This window comes from Gopherus evgoodei, chromosome 7 (genome assembly GCF_007399415.2).
Source record: "Gopherus evgoodei ecotype Sinaloan lineage chromosome 7, rGopEvg1_v1.p, whole genome shotgun sequence".
Taxonomy (NCBI): domain Eukaryota; kingdom Metazoa; phylum Chordata; order Testudines; family Testudinidae; genus Gopherus; species Gopherus evgoodei.
In genome coordinates this window covers 109,719,936-109,738,343 of record NC_044328.1, presented here as the reverse complement: position 1 = coordinate 109,738,343, position 18,408 = coordinate 109,719,936, and the positions used below count along the sequence as shown (strand labels likewise).

At 39.8% G+C, this 18,408-nt stretch overlaps 1 protein-coding gene across 1 annotated transcript in view; it reads right to left on the bottom strand.

The window, feature by feature from the left end:
- TXNRD3 (thioredoxin reductase 3) overlaps positions 1 to 18,150 on the bottom strand; it is a 32,716-nt gene extending 14,566 nt beyond the window's left edge. The window contains exons 1-8 of the mRNA XM_030568943.1: positions 17,921 to 18,150; positions 7,942 to 8,002; positions 6,334 to 6,443; positions 4,768 to 4,884; positions 4,069 to 4,141; positions 2,658 to 2,777; positions 1,994 to 2,136; positions 12 to 127 (exon numbers count right to left, since the gene is read on the bottom strand). Coding sequence (XP_030424803.1) covers positions 12 to 127; positions 1,994 to 2,136; positions 2,658 to 2,777; positions 4,069 to 4,141; positions 4,768 to 4,884; positions 6,334 to 6,443; positions 7,942 to 8,002; positions 17,921 to 18,043 — 863 coding nt within the window. The 5' untranslated portion in view covers positions 18,044 to 18,150. The remainder of the gene's footprint in view (positions 1 to 11; positions 128 to 1,993; positions 2,137 to 2,657; positions 2,778 to 4,068; positions 4,142 to 4,767; positions 4,885 to 6,333; positions 6,444 to 7,941; positions 8,003 to 17,920) is intronic.
- Positions 18,151 to 18,408: the final 258 nt, after the last annotated feature.

The window sequence follows — 18,408 nt, the reverse complement described above, 5'->3', positions numbered from 1 at the left end:
TCTCATCTCACCTAGTAATGCAGTATTCTTTATCTCCAGGGATATCCAAATATCGGGGCCTTTCCCCAGTTGCTAGGACAAATGTCTGTGCTGTGTGAAACGTTTCCTGTCCTTTCCTGTTGGTTGCCTGAGATACAGGGAAAAAACAAAAAAACAAACAAAAAAAAAAAACAAAAACCACAACAGAATTACAGAACTATTGTATTCATAGATGCCAGGAATAACTTGTGTCACAAGGCCTACTGCCAAAAATAAAAACCTCAATTTTATCGAGGAGCTGATAAATGCAATAGGATTTAGAAATGAGTTTTGATTTCAGATGGATCCAAGTGAAAAGCCATTATATTGTAGCAGTACCATGTAGCTCAGTAAAAGGATTTCTTAAGAGTAACATCCATTGTTAACTGGTTTACATGGGGGAAAAATACACTAGACTATTCTCTCCCCACACTAGTTGCATTGAACAACAGTGATTAGCTGACTTGGGCCAGGTTCAGATGGTTTAAGATAATAATTTAGATTTTACAATTAAGTTTTACATTAGTTATTAAATAAGGAGAAAGACAAACTTTCTTAAAGAACTTGAAATAAGAGTTCAATGTTGATGCTAGCGGCAAAACAGATTGTTATCCACTCTGTTAGTAATTTTGAGGCTTGTGTAGGAACAGACTAGAAAAGTGCTTTAAGACAGGCTGATACCTCAGGTGGGAAGAAAAAGGATTGTTTATTTTAAGTTTCCCTCAACTTCAAAGGCAGTCAGTCTTTGGGACTTCATATTGCAAAATGCCTCTTTTTGAAAGGGGTTTGAGAAGCTATGAGTCAAACTTGTGGGAGAAGGAATGTCAGATTTGTCCTCTTGCATGTAGCAGCTTAAAAACCATATCTGCTCTACTTTCCTATATTGGATGGCCCACCTCAGTACCAAACTTCTACTAAATGAACAGCTGGAAACTGAATTTTCTCTAAAACATTGGTAAAAAATAAGCCAAGTACTTCTACTCCTCATTCAGTGTAACCGTTGGGATTTAAAATTGTGTGTAGGCTGGACTAAAACAGACTACCTACATCAGGATCAGGCAGCTATACCAGTGAACCTACATGTAACATTTTGTTCATTGCTGCACATTACCTGGGTAAACCCTGGTCCAATCTGATGGTCACCTATAATACACGCTGTGCAGTACAAATTAAGTGTATACTTGTCTTGTGGCTTCATTCCTATGGCAATACACAGAATACTATTCCAACTCTATTACATCATGTAAAAGTGTTGGGATCTGAACTTGAGGAACATGCAAGGTTTTGGATATGGCTCTTTATGTAGAGAATTCCCCTATCCTCCTCCATGCTTTAACATAAAAAGCTTTTGATCAGTAGGCCATTATTTGTTTTTCTAAAAATAACACTTCTCTTACAAAGTAATTTTAAATGCTTTCTTGGCTCAGTATGCAGTATTATTTATAGTTACTCATTGATATTATGATCCAATTTTCAGTGACATTATGAGGCAAGAGGCAAGTTACAAGTAGAAAATAAGTTTTAACTTGGATCAACGCTATCCAGGAATTTTGAATGTAAGAAAGTAAACTCCTGACTTGTAATTGCTACAGATTTAAGTTAACACCAATTGTATACATACGTTAAGGCAATTTAATAGTTTTGTTTCATAGCTTTTCATTTAAAATTTTGGAATGAAGTCACACAGTGTTACACACTCAAGCTCTACCTCTCTACTTATGCAAGATTCTCTATTTGCAGATCCCCACACTATTTGTACATAACCTGTATTAGTATGCAATTATTATGACAGTGGTTACTGGAGCATAAGTCTACTTAAACCAGTAAATTCAAATTCTTTAAGTGAGATAAGTAAAGTATCACATTAAGCTGAAACCTTTTACATACTAGGTTTCAACTAAAGAGCAGTTTTAGGTCATATGGTGAGTGATTCTTAACAGGTCAGAGAAAAATAAGCTAAACACACAGTAGGTACCTTTATTCTGTGTGGCTCGATAAATTCTGCATAGGCATTGACATATGTCACAGTCTTCTCTCTCAAGGACACCCTGTAACCCCAATTTAAAGAGCCTATGTAGTTCTGAATTGCTTCTACCATGGTGTCCCAGTTGTGTTTAACTGAAAGAGAAACAAGAAGCTTTATAGTTAAAGAATCTGAAGTATAGACATAGTAACTTCATGATCAACAGAAGCTTACAATAAATAACTGCTAATTAGTCGTTTTTTTGCCATCATTTGAGTTACAAGTTAAGCAATGCCTCACTAAATCAGCAAGCCCAAGCACAATACAAATACACATTTCACGTAATAAGTCTCATATGAAGTTTTTCCAGGGATACTTCATAACTATCAGACATAAAAATGGTTTGCCTCTTTTAGTGCAATTTGCAAAGTTATCTAGGTTTATAAAACCCACTTGTAAGTAGCCAAACAAGCTAGCTTATGCAAGTTATGGTGGAATGAAGCACCAAACAGGTTTAAGTGCCTTCACAAAAGATTTTGGGGGAGAGGGAGGGAAAAGTTGTACAAGTGGCAAACTGAATTCTATTTAGTCGCTTCTATACTAAAAGCATTCTTATGTAAGCTCAAACAAAAGTTCTGATCTGCATCCTCCCGCACCAGTGTTCAGTGTTATTGACCTTGCTCATCATACTCCCAGCCAAATTTCCTTGAATCTTGAAGTGCCTGTCCCAGAAGCGCAGCTTGATGCATGAGTTTCTTAGGAATACAACCTACATTTACACAAGTGCCACCAAGTCCTGTGATGGAAAGAAAAAGTTTATTTAATGTTAACACCAGCATTAACTTAATATGTGCATTTCTGCCTTTTATGACATGCTTTATGTATTCCGCTGTCTAGCCATTCATTAGTATTAATTTCTGTACATATGCAAGCAACGGATGGAGAACTTCCTTTACAACTACATATCTTACGATGCAGTATGTAATTGGATAAAGGTGACAAAGTAACAATTTTTACTTAAGTACTACATTTTAACTTTAACTCCAATACCAAGAAGGCTACATACGTAAAGCTTTAAGCATAGGCCCAACACATTCACATATATAAAGTAGTTTTGAACTAATTCACTTATTCTGTAGTCAGATAGAACAGAATGACACTTTCATGATACTGAAGAAGTGCAAGAGACCAGTCTGTAGTGTTAACCATGCCTATTCTATGGAGTCAGAGACTGAGCTAAATTTCAAAAAAGAAATGAAGGCAAATATTCCTCTTACGAATAATTGTAAGAAAATTCAATATGTGCTTTCTTCAGAACAAGAGAAGAACACTGAGTAATAGTACTGGAGCTCCTGGAGGACAAAGACGAGGTGCTGTGTTGGCAGGTTTTGTCCCAGCTATCAGATCAAAGATTCTCTACACAACATAGTTTACTTATGGAAAGGATGAGCATTGATCTCTTCTATAGGAGTCAGGATCAAAAGTGTCAAAAACAGCAAAGTGCAAGGTAAAGGGAAAGTGAATAATTCCTGAGACCACAGGAAAAGCATCCATTTCTGAGGTGCTTGTAACATCTACTGCAGAAATACGGTCCCTTTGGGCCTATGAAATACTGAATGTATCACAGTGCTAAGTACTTCAGCTAAAATAATGAGATGAGTCTGTAATTCAGCCACTCGCTCACATGTGAAGCCAATTCAAACTAACATTTGTCTAAGGAGTTTAAAATGTGCTTTACAAACATCAGCTTCCCTATAAGGGATTAAAAATGTTTAAGATTTAAATAGGGAAGGTTATGTAGCAAAGAATTTAGTGAGAATGTGAAATCCAAGAGTTGTTAAGAAACTGAAGTAGATAGTGAAATGCAGGTTGGGTAGAAAAATCCATCTAGAACAGGCAGGTTGAGTGAGGCTTATTTCCTCCATCATTTATGCTGTAGAATTACAGCCTCATGTCCATATAACTAGCATAGTATAAGAATGCAAAACCTTGACACTAAAACAATTCAAGCAATGCTTGACACCAGCATTTTAATCTGTGTATGTATATATAGTGATTTGAGGCTAGGACCATTAAAAGAATCTTACCCCATGAAGTACCCGAAGGTGTTGGTACAACATAGTCTAGCACCATGACCTTTTTTCCTAAGGCAGCAGCTTCCTGTATTAAAAAAAGGAAGTCAGATATGAACTGCTGAACTTGATCAGAAGCTGAAGAGGAGCAGAGCAGCCTGATTTTCACTTCCAACCCTTTGAAGATGTTCATCACACCTGGAGAAGAACTATCTAGAAGCAACCCTATACAACAGCCTGCACTGTCAACAGTAATTATCTAAAGGGAATATCATGCATGTTGTTTGTCATCCCCCATCCTCCACTGCCCAGTCAAAAGAGGTATCAATATTTTGAACCTTCAACCCTTCTGAACAAGCTACCAGAAACAAAGGCTGCCGTTTCCCTAAGTTCCTTACTCTGGTTCTTATTTCCTGGTCCAGGAGCAATTCGACAAAGTTGAAAGACTAATGCAAAAAAAAGTGATTATACTATGGGAAAGAAAGAATCTGACCCAAAGTTCTGAACTGTGAGCTCATGAAGGAGTGCATGTTGCACTACAGTTACATCAGTGTTCAGTCCATTAAATTCAAATGAATAGGAAGACTCACTGAAATGTAGAATATATTGCATTAGAATGACAGGTGCATAGAACAAGAGTGTCAAGAGAAATCTTATATGCATAGCTGAGAGAAAGACAAAATTCAGTATACAAGTGCAAACCCGAGTGCATACCTTGGAACATGCAAGTCCGCCAGAGCCACCACCAACAACAATAAGATCGTAATCATAAACTTCTGCATCATCTATGCAATTCCCTAGCATATTCTGCAGTGAGCCACTCTGGTAAGCCTGTAATAAACATATGGGTTACTCAGATAGCTGTATGTTCAAGTGTGAATTACACAGCTTTTCCATGACCTACGTCATCATGTCTGATGCTCCTACCCTCTTTATTAAAGAGGATCACTAGCACACAGTTTTTCAAATCTGGAGGCTAGAAAGGAGTCCTCACATGATACTTAAAAGTTCATAATTAAAGAACCTTTCAAAGGACTATGTTCTCCTTTTCTGCTTCTAATGTTATGTTTAAGTCACATGGCAAAAGCTAGGTACCAAAAAAAAAAAAAAACAAGTCAAGAAATCACTGATGACCCACTGCTTACTCCATTTGTGGTTCTACCCATTGTATATAACAGGGGTTGGCAACCTATGGCACACATGCCAAAGGTGGCATGCAAACTGATTTTTGATGGCATGCAGGGTGGGCTGAGCCCACCGCCACTCTGGGGTTCCCGCTGCTGGCCCCTTGCCAGCTGGGGTCCCGCCACCGGTCTCACTCAGGGCCTGCTGCTGGCCTGGGTGAAGGAACCCCAGGCTGGCAGTGGGCTGAGATCTCAGCTGGCAGGAGCCAGTAACCAAAACCCCAGAGCGGGGTGGGCTGACCTGCTGCCGCTCTAGGGTTCCAGCTGCTGGCCTCTTGCCAGCCAGGGTCCCTGTGCAGCCCCACTCACCTTGCTTCCGGTTGAAGTTCCAGCGCAGGCCCCCTGCCAGACAGGGTCTAGGCTTCTGGCTCTGCTCACCCCTACCAGCCGCCAGCTCCACTCACCTCAGCTGCCAATCTGGGGTTCCAGCTGCTGACCTCCTGCCAGCCTGCTATCAACTGATTATTCAGAAGCCTGTGTGCAGCTTAAAAGTACCCAAGTATGTGCCACCAGACATTGGAAAACTCAGGAAGGAAAAGCAAGGGCAAGGATCACACTAAACTAATACGATCTGCATTTTAATTTAATTTTAAATAAAGCTTCTGAAACATTTTGAAAACCTTGTTTTCTTTACATATAACAGTAGTTTGGTTATATATTATAAACTTAGAAAGAGACCTTCTAAAAAACATTAAAATGCGAAGCCTTAAATTAGAATGTATACATGAAGACTCGGCACACCACTTCTGAAAGGTTGCCGACCCCTGGTATATAACATCAAAAAGGCAAGAATTAAAAAAGGTTGTAGCAGGATGGAACAACTCTCTCTTTTTAATGGTTTTTTTTTTTTTAATTTATTTTCCTTCTTGACATTATGGGACTGGAATAAGTAAACACATTAAGTTAGTTCACCAGCATATTTTGCAACCAGTGGCACATTAAAGGGCTACTTCCAAGAGACTTGTTACAGGCTGCAACCAGTGGTTGCAACAGAGGTATCAAGTGATTAGAGACTGTATTTAGAAACAGAGATAAGTAATCTAGTCGGTTCATTTCTAGCCACTGCTCATTTCAATATCAAGAAAAGCAAGATTACCTGATAAGTTTTATCATATCCACCTATGTGTGTTCCATTCACAAACACATTGGGCACAGTCCTCTGGCGAGTCACTTCTACTAACACTTGCTGAATATTGGGTCCATCATCTAAGGATATTAAAAAAAATTACTATGAGAGAGTTTGAAACAATCCTCACTAAAAGTGCACTTAAATATGGTTTTTTTAAAAAACTAGAACCGAAGTGTTTTTCCAACAAACTGCACATCACAAGCCCTCCATAAAATCAACATATTTGTTTCAGACATGGCACATTTGTAGACATTTTTCAAAAGCACAAGCTCTGAAACAAAAAGAAAAGTTTTCAAAAGTTGTACTTCCCCACAAGAGTATGTGTCTAGATAGATGGAATGAACTGAAGCTTCACAAACCTAAATGAGAGAGAGTTTGCAGGTGGTGTTTAGAAATTTAGGGCCATACGTTGCTTGGACCTGCGTACTTGAGAGATACTACCTTCCTGCCTATGTATATTGCCACAGTCAGTATCAGTGGAGGCATTTGAGATAACTCAATACAAAATTGCTGGCAGGGTGTTCTTCATTAGGCCCCCCTGGGCTTTGGAACTTGTTCACCTCTTTGGTGGTTTTAGGAAACCTAAACATAGCCCAGCCAGTGCAGGAGATGTGTGGGATTAATTGTGGGAATATTCAAATGCATTTTAGTTTTATTTAACCCCACTCAGACAGTGCCAATAATCTCAGAAGCTGCAAATTAAGCAAAGTCTTATTTATTAAAAAGAGCCTTAACACGCAACCACTATCTCAAAATGGAAGATGGACTCCACAAATCCATATGTATATTACAGTTCCCTTTGTCAGATTAGAATCCATTTACTGTGCAGGAACCTCTCTAGCATGGAAAGAATGCTAAACCAGAAAGGGAAACTTCAGTGAAAGTCAGTTAGTACAGTCTTTCAAACTATTCAACACAATGTTATTTTTGGAAGGTTATGAAGTATTAAATTGGGAAACAGTATAAGTAGCAAAATTTTAAGATAAAAATATATGACCACTGAAGTTTCTAAATATATTCCCAATGACTCAGCCATCTTTACAACCAATTAATGCCCAGTAAAACCCATTACCTGTTTTCAAGAATTAAAGTAATTTTAACATAAGACTAATGTAACCTCAGAGCTCCTGGCTTTAATAAAAGCTGGCACTGGCTACAGCCTGAGCAACAGAATTTAGTCTTTTTTTCCACCAATGACTCAGCAAACTACTTCACAAAGGTCGCTTCTAACTCAAGTAAAATATTAACAATTCATCTGGGAATACAAAAAAAGTAACTGAGGCGAAAGATTGACTTTTCCTGCAACGCAAAACAGTGGGCAATTTCCTGACACCTCCATCAAACTTCTATTTGATTAAATAAATCGGGTTTTTACTTAAAAAAAAGTGCCTTGTGATATAAGAGTTTAGCATGCATTTTAAATGCTGTTGTAACTTTGCACTAAACGAGGCATCATTCAAGACAGAACTAGTGTCTCTGATCAGTACAAGACAGGTTATAGGGAAAAAAAAGTGGATTAAGTTGGATGAAATATATATTTATGCATCTCAACACAAGCTGTCATTTTTAACTTACCAGTTAAATCAAGTTCCAAAGCATAGTAGTCTACTCCCATAGAATGAAAAAGTTCTTTCACCTGTAACAAACCAGAGTAGTGTCATTTGATATCTGCTATTGTGAACAAGGGCACTGCATTTTCACAAGTCGAAAGTTTGATATTTAGATGCAGCAGAGTCCTGTGGCACCTTATAGACTAACAGACGTTTTGGAGCATGAACTTTCGTGGGTGAATACCCACTTCATCAGATGCATCTGACAAAGTGGGTATTCACCCACAAAAGCTCATGCTCCAAAACATCTGTTAGTCTATAAGGTGCCACAGGACTCTTTGCTGCTTTTACAGAGCCAGACTAACATGGTTACCCCTCTGATTCTTAATATTTAGATGTAGTTTAGGACCAAGATCTGCTATTGAACATGATTACATAGATAGTGTCTTAAAACAGTTGAGTTATGCAGATATTAAGTCATTACTTTTCAGAAGCAGCCCCTTTGCTGTTGCATGTGATTCACCAAAGGTGGTATATTCACACTACAAACGATAGTACGACTAGTGCAAGTAGGCATATCTGTTCTAGCTTTAATCCAGCTATTGCTGTTAACAATAGCAGCCAAGCCATGGCAGCCAGCACTTCACTAGGTGTTAGCCACCCAAGTACATACTCACAGTCAGTGGCAAGCTTCCTGAGATGGTTCATCTACAATGAAGTTATGCCTGAGATGGTTCATCTACAATGAAGTTATGCCTAGATTAAAGCAATACTTGTGCTACAATCACATCTTCATTTTCGGTGTAGAAGTATGTTTAGGTAATCAACAGGATTCAGACTTTGGTATCCAATCCCATGCTTCTCCTGAAGGAGATGGGAGAACTTCATCTACAAAAAGCTTAGTAGCAGATTGTCTTTTTACCCCCTTGTATTGTGTTAGAAGTAACCAGCCCAAGATATCAAAGTGGCTACCTCAAGAAGTAGATGTAGAGGATAGAAAACCCAATGGTTATTTATTTAGTAAACAGATAGAAACATATGGCCAAAGACTCTTTGGCGATGGGACAGTTTTGTGAGGAAGCTATTAAGTAGCAAAATTAGGCTGAAATCTAAAAAGAAGTTATACTTTCACTAGAAAGTTACTAGATCCATGACTGACAACCCACACCAGGATTAGGAACACAAATTTACCATCTCTCTCAATCTTCAGGACTTGGAAATGAACAGCGACCCTCAAAATGGACAGACATTACATTTTCTTTACTGAAGTTTTATTTTTATTTTTAAAAATAGCCTGGAACTTCTAATAATGAAACTAACCAGTGATTGTATAGTAAAAATCATACTTTATGTAGAAAACTATAGCTGTTTACTTTCATAAGTGGCCAGTGCTACTAAACTTGCTTGCAAATGGGAGACATGACGATGCTAAGCACAAAGATGTGCAGCTTGCAACCAGGAAGACTTGCTGAGCACTGAACAGGGACTTTGCAACAGCAAGCAGGACAACTTTAAAAATCAGGGCCAGATGCGGCGTGTCCTGCACAATGCAGGACACTTGAAAGGTATAATATACCCTACTAGTCTCCCTACCCCTCTGGTCAAGGAATATTTGCTGATCAACTTCACACTAAAAAATTATAGAGAAATTAAAATAGTTTGAGGAAATAATCAGCATTCCTAATGATCAGTTAAGGTAACTTGGACTGTTCCTTCAGTTTTATAATTGAGAATAGTGGCAGTTTGCAAGGTTAAAATAGTGTTAACTAATGTGAGGTACTTATATAATGTTAATGCTACAAAGCAAGATGTTAGACTTTGAAGGGACAACTGCTGCAAACAAAATTAGATACTTAAGTTTACCAATTTGCTAGATCAAGTATGGATACAACATAGCTCCTATTGAGTCATTTAATATATAAAATAAGCATTTTAAAAGCTGATGCTTGTCACTTACTCATACTAATAAAAGTTTGCCTTTTAGAGAATGCTTTATTGAAATTAATGTACACAAAATACAGGATTATACAAAAATAAAAGACCAAAGATCAAACTAGGTCAGCACCAGAGATTTTTTTATAGAACAAGGCTGTTAACCTCAATATAAAATGCATAAAGGAGAGCCTCAAGTCTTATGAGGAAATCCAGAGGAAGTCATGCATTTTTTGCAAGAACTTACAACATTCTTCATGACATATTATACACATGGTGATTGAGGTATCTCTTATTGGACAAACTTCTGTTGGTGGAAGGGACAAGCTGTGAAGCTCAAAAAACTTGCTCCTTTCAGAAGTCTGTCCAATAAAAGTTATTACCACCTCATTTTTCTTGACTCTCTAAATCCTGGAACCAACACAGCTACAACTCCTCTCCAAACAGCATTCTTAATATCACTGACTGATCATCTTTCAGAGATGAAGACAAGGTACCCATACCAATACTGTAAGCTCTATCAGCTATTTTATATACAATTGCCTTGCCGGTAGCAGGACAGGCTAGTGCTGTTCTTGGGTGGCTTAGTCTTTTCTTCACTGCATTCCTGGAAGGTGTTACAGAGTGGTTGCTCTTCTTTCCTGAAGGCACCGTTATTGAGGTTCTCTCTCTTTCCTCTTGTTCCAACTTGCACACATGGGATTGTTAGGAAGGTTAGTGAGGAGGCATGGACTACAGTTCTTTCAGTAGGCCGATGACAACATGCTCTCACCTAATCCTGCCAGTGCTATTGAATGCTTGATCTGGTCTTTGGGACAGATTGGAGCACAGCTCACAGCTATCTGACTGAAGCTCAAATCCAGATAATGATGCCGATGGATTGGGGATTGTAAAGATAACCCCTATGGACCTTGAGAACCCATTCGGTCATTTATACTAGAATGGCCATGCTGAGATGTATTGCTGGATCCCCAGCTATTATGGGATGACAACAGATTCAGTGATGAGGGACACTTTGCATGTGGTTAGTAAGTAGCACAACTGTCTTTTAGGTGAGGAAGCAACCAGTTTTAAGATGAGGATCTTGCTACTATGATCCAGACCTTTATCATCTCCAGATATGATAACTGCAGCGTGCTCTACATGGGTCTCCAACGTAAGTCTGCCCAGAAAACACAAGATGGTGCAAAACGCAGCAGCCTCCTTCATAAGTAATCTCTTACCTGGCTATGATCTCTGGCTGCACTTTATTTTTTTTTAATTTTTCTTTTTAAAAGAACTACTGAAGATGCCTGTTTTTGGCCTATCAACTCCTACACGGCTACGAAGCTACTTATTGAGAGACTGCAAAAATGACAGTATGGAAAAAAGGAGAGGCAGGTTTTGTTTGTTTGTTTTAAACTAGGCATCAGGTTTAATACAAACAAGGGAAGTGCTTTTGCCACACAACAGCAAGCTAAACTGTGGAACTCACTGCCATAGGATGTTGATGGCCAAAAGTATAACTGGGTTCAGTGAATAAATGGCTATTAGCCAAGATGGTCAGGGATGCAACCCCATGCCCATGGCAACCCTAAACTTCTGACTGCCAGGAAGGGAACATGGGGACAGGCAATTAGGGAGAAGATACCCTTAATTTAAAAAAGAGTGTGAGGTCAGATTTCTCTCTGAGGGGCTCTCAATTGTGTTACATTGGTTCCAAAAAGAGCATGAGTATTTGGGCACACTGAAAGGGCTATTTATGTATACTTTTGGAAAAGCGGAGCTTGATGGGATTAATATTTATGGGGTAGAGGACTTCAGTCTTTTGGGGGATGCCAGTGAGTTATAACTGCATAGCCTGCTGTGTTACTTTAATTTGTGTTAAAGCAGCCTACAGTAGAGAGACACCTTTTTCATGAAATAAACAGTAGAACCTTAGAGTTACGAAAAACCTCCATTCCTGAGGTGTTCATAACTCTGAAATGTTTGTAACTTTGAACAAAATGTTACGGTTGTTCTTTCAAAAGTTTACAAGTGAACATAGAGTCAATACAGCCTTGAAACTTTACTATGCAGAAGAAAAATGCTGCTTTTTTTTTTTAAAAAAGCAGCAGTTTACATTTAACAATACTGTATTTGCTTTTTTTGGGGGGTCTCTGCTGCTGTCTGAGTACTACTGGTTCCAAATGAGGGATGTGGTTGATTGGTCAGTTCATAACTCTGAAGTTCTAATATAGAGCAAACAGTTCAAGTGTGGCAGCAGCACAAGGTACCACTGAACTGCTCTACTGCTACAGTATAGCAAGAACAGTTCTTTAGGAGAGAGGCAAGAACAAGAGTTTTAGAGTAGTTATACTGGAGAAGGGAGAATATATTTGTCCTTTAATATTTTTAGATTTTAAGGCTTTCTAACCTTGCCATCTTTATTCTCAGCCATAGGGTACTTTCCCTTCAAGATCTAACTAAACTGTATAGAAAGACATTTGCAGTCTGTATATTGATTTGTAGCATACAAATATGCAATCACTTTAATTTAACTGGTGCATTTGTACACAGATAAGAAATCCCTTAGGCCACTAGCTATCACCTTCAGTTCCCAAATAAAACCTCTCCAGTGCATCAAAGATCTACAGCCTATCCTGAAAGATGATTCTTTCACTCATCTTGGAGACAGACCTGTCCTCGCTTACAGGCAGCCCCCACGAAACCTGAAGCAAATACTCACCAGCAATCACACACCACACAACAAAAACACTAACCCAGGAACCTATCCTTGCAACAAAGCCTGATGCCAACTCTGTCCACATATCTGTTCAAGTGATACCATCATAGAACCTAATCAGATCAGCCATGCTATGTGGTATATGCCATCATGTGCCAGCAATGCCCCTCTGCCATGTACACTGGCCAAACCAGACAGTCTACACAAAAGAATAAATGGACACAAATCTGAAATCAAGAATCATAACATTCAAAAACCAGTAGGAGAACACTTCAACCTCTCTGGCCACTCAGTAACACATTTAAGGTGGCAATTTTGCAACAGAAAAACTTCAGAACAGACTCCAATGAGAAATTGCTGAACTTGAATTAATATTCAAACTAGATACTATCAATTTCGGCTTAAAATAGAGACTGGGAATGGCTAAGCCATTACACACATTAAAATCTATTTCCCCAGGTTAAGTATCCTCACACCTTCTTGTCAAACTGTCTTAAATGGGCTATCACTACAAAAAGTTTTTTTTTTCCTTCCTCCTGCTGACAATAGCTCATCTTAATTAATTAGCCTCAGAGAGAGAATATGAAAAGGTGGGAATTCCTCTAACAACTCTGTATGTGTATATATCAATATCTATATCTTCCCCTTACTATACATTCAATTCTATGCATCTGATGAACGGGGCTGTAGCCCATGAAAGCTTATGCTCAAATAAATTTGTTAGTCTCCAAGATGCCATAAGTACTCCTTTTCTTTTTGTGGATACACAAAACACAGCTTCTACTCTGATACAATTCTTACAAAGGAAACAAACAGCTAGAGGACAAAGATTATTAGTGAGTTACCCAACACTAAATTTCCTATGGAAAGTAACTTGGTACAAAGGCACTATGGTATGACAATGCACTTTTTAAAACTTTTCCTGGCAGCATTTGCTCTCATTACTTCAACCTGTTTAGCTACTTTAAATCCCACAAGGTGGAGTTAAGTTAGCTAATAAGCAGTGTCCCAGGTCTGCTGTTTCATAAGTCAATTAGCATTTTGTAACAATCTAAAATTGAGCTAGCCTGACATGTCATTATGCATTTTTATGGATGCATAATATACTAGCTGAGGGCATATCATAGGAGTAGTATAATCATCAGCAGTCATGTGAAGTTGTGGTTATTCTATGTATCAAGTTGTTTTTACATGTCAGTATAGAGACTGCTGGCATTTATAAGTTCTTCCATCTCATCCAGTATCTATTTCTCCATGGTGGCAAGAATTTAAAATACATGCAAGTTATTCTTGACTGGTAGTAACTGCAAGTCAGTCAAATTCTGACAACTCCATTCGTGCATTGTCTACCACCTTCCTTCTCACCTTACCATTAAGGACTTCCCCTGCAATGGATCATGGTTTCTTATTCCTGCTCCTATCTAATCTCCTGTTATCCCTTTGGCTTTTAGAAGATGCATTTTCTTGACCTCATTTGTTCTCTTTCGACATACTCTCTCCACCCTCTGCTTCCCTCTTCCTCTGCCCAAGAGGAAAACACATTAGGGATCCTTATTCCATTAAAAAATGTCCTCAAGCATCTTTCCTTGCTCCAGATTTACCATCTGTCCCTTAATCCAGCTCCATTCATGTTCCTTCTTCTCTTCCCCCACTAAGATCAGAGTCAACGTTGCTCTTCAGTCTACCTGCAGCAATACTTGCCCTTCCTCTCTCTGGGACAGTGAATATAATGCTCCCAAGAGCTGGCTGTTTCCATGGAGCCAAAAGCCCTACCTACAAGAGAAGCTCTGCCTCAGCAGCGGCAGGAACAAATACTATTCAGCAACAGAGTTCTAGATTGACTCAACACAGATGTGTATTAGGGCTGTCAAGCAAGTAAAAAAATTAATCACGATTAGTCATGCACTTAGTTGTGCTGTTAAACAATAACAGAATACCATTTAAATATGTTTGGATTTTTTCTACATTTTCAAATACATTGATTTCAATTATAACAATATTTGCACTGTAAAAACCAAGAGCTAGTATTTTTTTCAATTCACCTCACAGGTACTGTAGTGCAATCTCTCTATAATGAAAGTTTAATTATGTACAAAAAATAACTGCACTTAAAAACAACAATGCAAAACTTTAGAGCCTACAAGTTCACTCAGTCTTACTTGATTGGCTAATCAAGAAGTTTGTTTCAGAGGACATGCATCCACGCTGATGACAGGTTCTGCTTGAGAACAAATCCAAAGCAGTGCAGACCAATGCATGTTCATTTTCATCATGAGTCGTGTGGCACCAGCAGAAGCTTGATTTTCTTTTTTTGGTGGTCTGGGCTCTGTAGTTTTTGCATCAGAGTGTTGCTCTTTTAAGACTTCTGAAAGCATGCTCCATACTTTGTTCCACTCAGATTTTGGAAGGCACCTCAGAGTCTTAAACCTTGGGTCAAGTGCTGTCGCTATCTTTAGAAATCTCACATTGGAACCTTCTTTGTGTTTTGTCAAATCTGCAGTAAAAGTGTTCTTAAAAACTAAGAACGTGCTGGGTCATCATCAGAGACTGCTATAACATGAAATATGACAGAATATGGGTAAAAACAGAGCACGAGACAATCACACTTTTTTATTTTTATTTTTTAAATAATCAGCCTGCAAGCATATCCTCTGGAATGGGGGCCAAAACATGAAGGGGCATATGAATGTTTAGCATATCTGGCACGTAAATACCTTGCAATGCTAGCTAAAAAAGTGCCATGCGAATGCCTGTTCTCACTTTCAGGTGACATTGTAAGTAATAAGTGGGCAGCATTATCTCCTGCAAATGTAAACAAACTTGTACAGCCAATCGCTCAGACAAGAAGTAGGACTGAGTGGACATGTAGGCTCAAGTTTTACATTTTGTTTTTGAGTGCAGTTATGTAACAAAAAAATGCGACATTTGTAAATTGCACTTTCACAATAAGAGATGCGCTACAGTACTTGTATGAGGTGAATTGAAAAAATATTTCTTTTGCTTATTTTTACAGTGCAAATATTTGTAATCAAAATCTAAAGTGAGCACTGTACACTTTGTATTCTGTGTTGTAATTGAAATTGATATATTGGAAAATGTAGAAAAACCTCAAAAATATGTAATAAATTTCAATTGGTACTCTATTGTTTAACAGTGCGATTAAAAACTGATTAATCATGATTAATATTGTTAATCACACAAGTTAAATGTAATTAATTTCCCCTCAACTGGAATAGCTCTTGCAGCACAAGCAACAGGTGCAGTGGTAAGGTAGAAGAGTCTTAAAAAAACCTCATCATCTAACAGGACTCCAATACATTGCTAAAAAGGTTGCCAACACTCTACAACTAGTATCGCAACTGTTAATAGACCAAAAAGAACTGTAAGTAGTAGACAAAGCGAGGCAGATGAGCACCAACTCTTGGATTCCTCTCTTAGAGTATATCTAAACTACCCGTCGAATCGGTGGGTAGTGATCGATCTATCAGGAGCTGATTTATCACCTCTAGTGTAGATGCAATAAATCAATCCTGATCGCTCTGCCATCGACACCTGAACTTCGCCACCGTGAGAGGCAGAAGCAGAGTCAACGGGGGAGCGATGGCAGTCGACCCCATGCCGTGAAGTAAGTCGACCTAAGATGCATTGACTTCAGCTATGCTATTCTCACAGCTGAAATTGCGCATTTTAGGTCAATCCTCCACAGTGTAGACCAGGCCTTACCGGCTATTTCCAATACTCACTCACCAAGAAAAAGAATCCTCTCTAGAGCAACTTTGCTATATAGAGTGTGTGTGTGTGGGTATATACACACACACAGAGAGAGAGAGAGAGAGAGAGAGAGAGAGAGAGAGAGAGAGAGAGAGAGAGAGAGAGAGAGAGAGAGAGAGAGAGAGAGAGAGAGAGAGAGAGAGAGAGAGAGAGAGAGAGAGAGAGAGAGAGAGAGAGAGAGAGAGAGAGAGAGAGAGAGAGAGAGAGAGAGAGAGAGATTTCATCTACCACCCTATCATCACTTCACTTGCTCAAAATTCTGTAAATAGACTATTAGAAAGATTTTTCATAGTCTAAATAAAGCTTACAACATATTATGGTATTTTCAGGACCCAAGATGATGTTTTTATCTGAAGTACTTACTACATTTCTGACATTTTTCCTTGGATCTGAATTATGGTCTAAATGTAATTTTATGTCAACTAGAACAAAAACCATGATCACTGGGATTCTTTCTACAGTAATATTACAAGACTCCATTGTATCACCCCATTTACACACGCACGAATCCAAGTGCAGAATATGAAACCACAGGGATGACGACCAAGGAAACAATTTCAATGTAAAATTCAGTTAGAAAAATGCTACTAGAAGTTACAGCCTAATATTCCAACTTGGCTTTTCCTCCATAGCTCCATCACCACATAAGAGTTTCATTTTAAACATTTAAAAAATGTTTCACTTTTAAGTGTCAAGTCAAAAAGTATTTGAGAATCAATCAAGATGTGCATAAAATCTGCACCAAGTTTCTGCAGTTAGAATTTGACGGGCAATTGTTTACAATGCATAGGGAAGGCCTTGCTGGTTTGTTTTTTTAAGCTGCTTTGGTTATCCACTTCAAGCTTAGGCTTTGTCAGCTAGCTAAGCAGACTAGACCTCGAAAGACATAGGTAAGTATTACAATAATAAAAATCCTTTTCTCACCACTGCAGCGCTCAGCAGCTTTGTTTATTATTACACTGAGGCCAGTATTGACATACTACAGAATTACCATTCAACAACATACAAGCAAGTCAGTGATAAGTCAGCCTTTCCAACAGCTCAGAGCTGATAGGAAGTTCAAGCTCGGTGCCAGAGGTGAGTTTAGCTTCACAAAGATTGGTTACTAAAGTGATGCCCTCTGCTTGAAAATCTGAGGAACACAACCAAAAAAAGAGAACCAACCCACCCACCCACCCACAAATCTGACGACCTTGAAGAGTGGCTTTAAGATTGGCGCAATACACGACCTAGTGCACTGGGTGGCATTTGCTCACTTCCGCCCGTTTGGGCTCAGCTAACGCAAGAAGCGCGAGCTCCCGCCTGCAGTTGGCGGGACGCTAGCTCAGAGCTCCGGAGAGCGGCGGTTTGACTAGCAGCCTGTGCCGAGTACCTGCCCTCAGAGACAGACAGCTGCCCCCAGGCTCCCGGCCTGGAGCCCGCCCGCCCGCCCCAGGACTAGTGGTTAGGGCCCCCTCGGGCCCGAGCTGCAGAGAGCGACCCCACCCTCCCCAGGGGCAGCTGCCGGCGGGAGGCCTCCTGCCGCGGCTCGTGTGCGCGGGCTGGGCGGCAAGGCCCGCCCCAGGAGCCCCCCCGCGCGCCCCTCACCGGGCCGTACCTTGTTGCAATAGGGGCAGTAGCTCTTGCTGAAGATCGTGACCCGGTGGGAGCCGATCAGAGTCCGGACGCGGAGCCGCAGCGCATCCCAGTCCGGCAGCCGGACCTGGCCCGGGGGCGGCATGGCAGGAGGAGGGTGACTGAGAGGCAGCGGCGCGCGCGCTCTCCTCGCATTCGGCGACACGCGCAGAAGCCGGTGCTTAATTGTCCCTTATAGCCCCGCCTCTTTCCTTCTGGAGAGGGCGGGGTGGGGGAAGGATGAAGAAGAAGGTTGGACGAGTCTACTCGGGATGAGGCCGGGGGGTGCGTTAACCTACGTCTTCCATATACTGAGCCTAGGAGGGAGAGTCCGACATCAGCTCCGCCTCTCCCGCTAGAAAAACTTGGGACAGCCCAAGAAGGGAGAGCATGCGCAGAAGGCTTCTCTAGTTTGGGTGGTGCCGTCACCTGGAAATATTGTAGCTTCCATCCTTGGGGCTTGTGAATTCT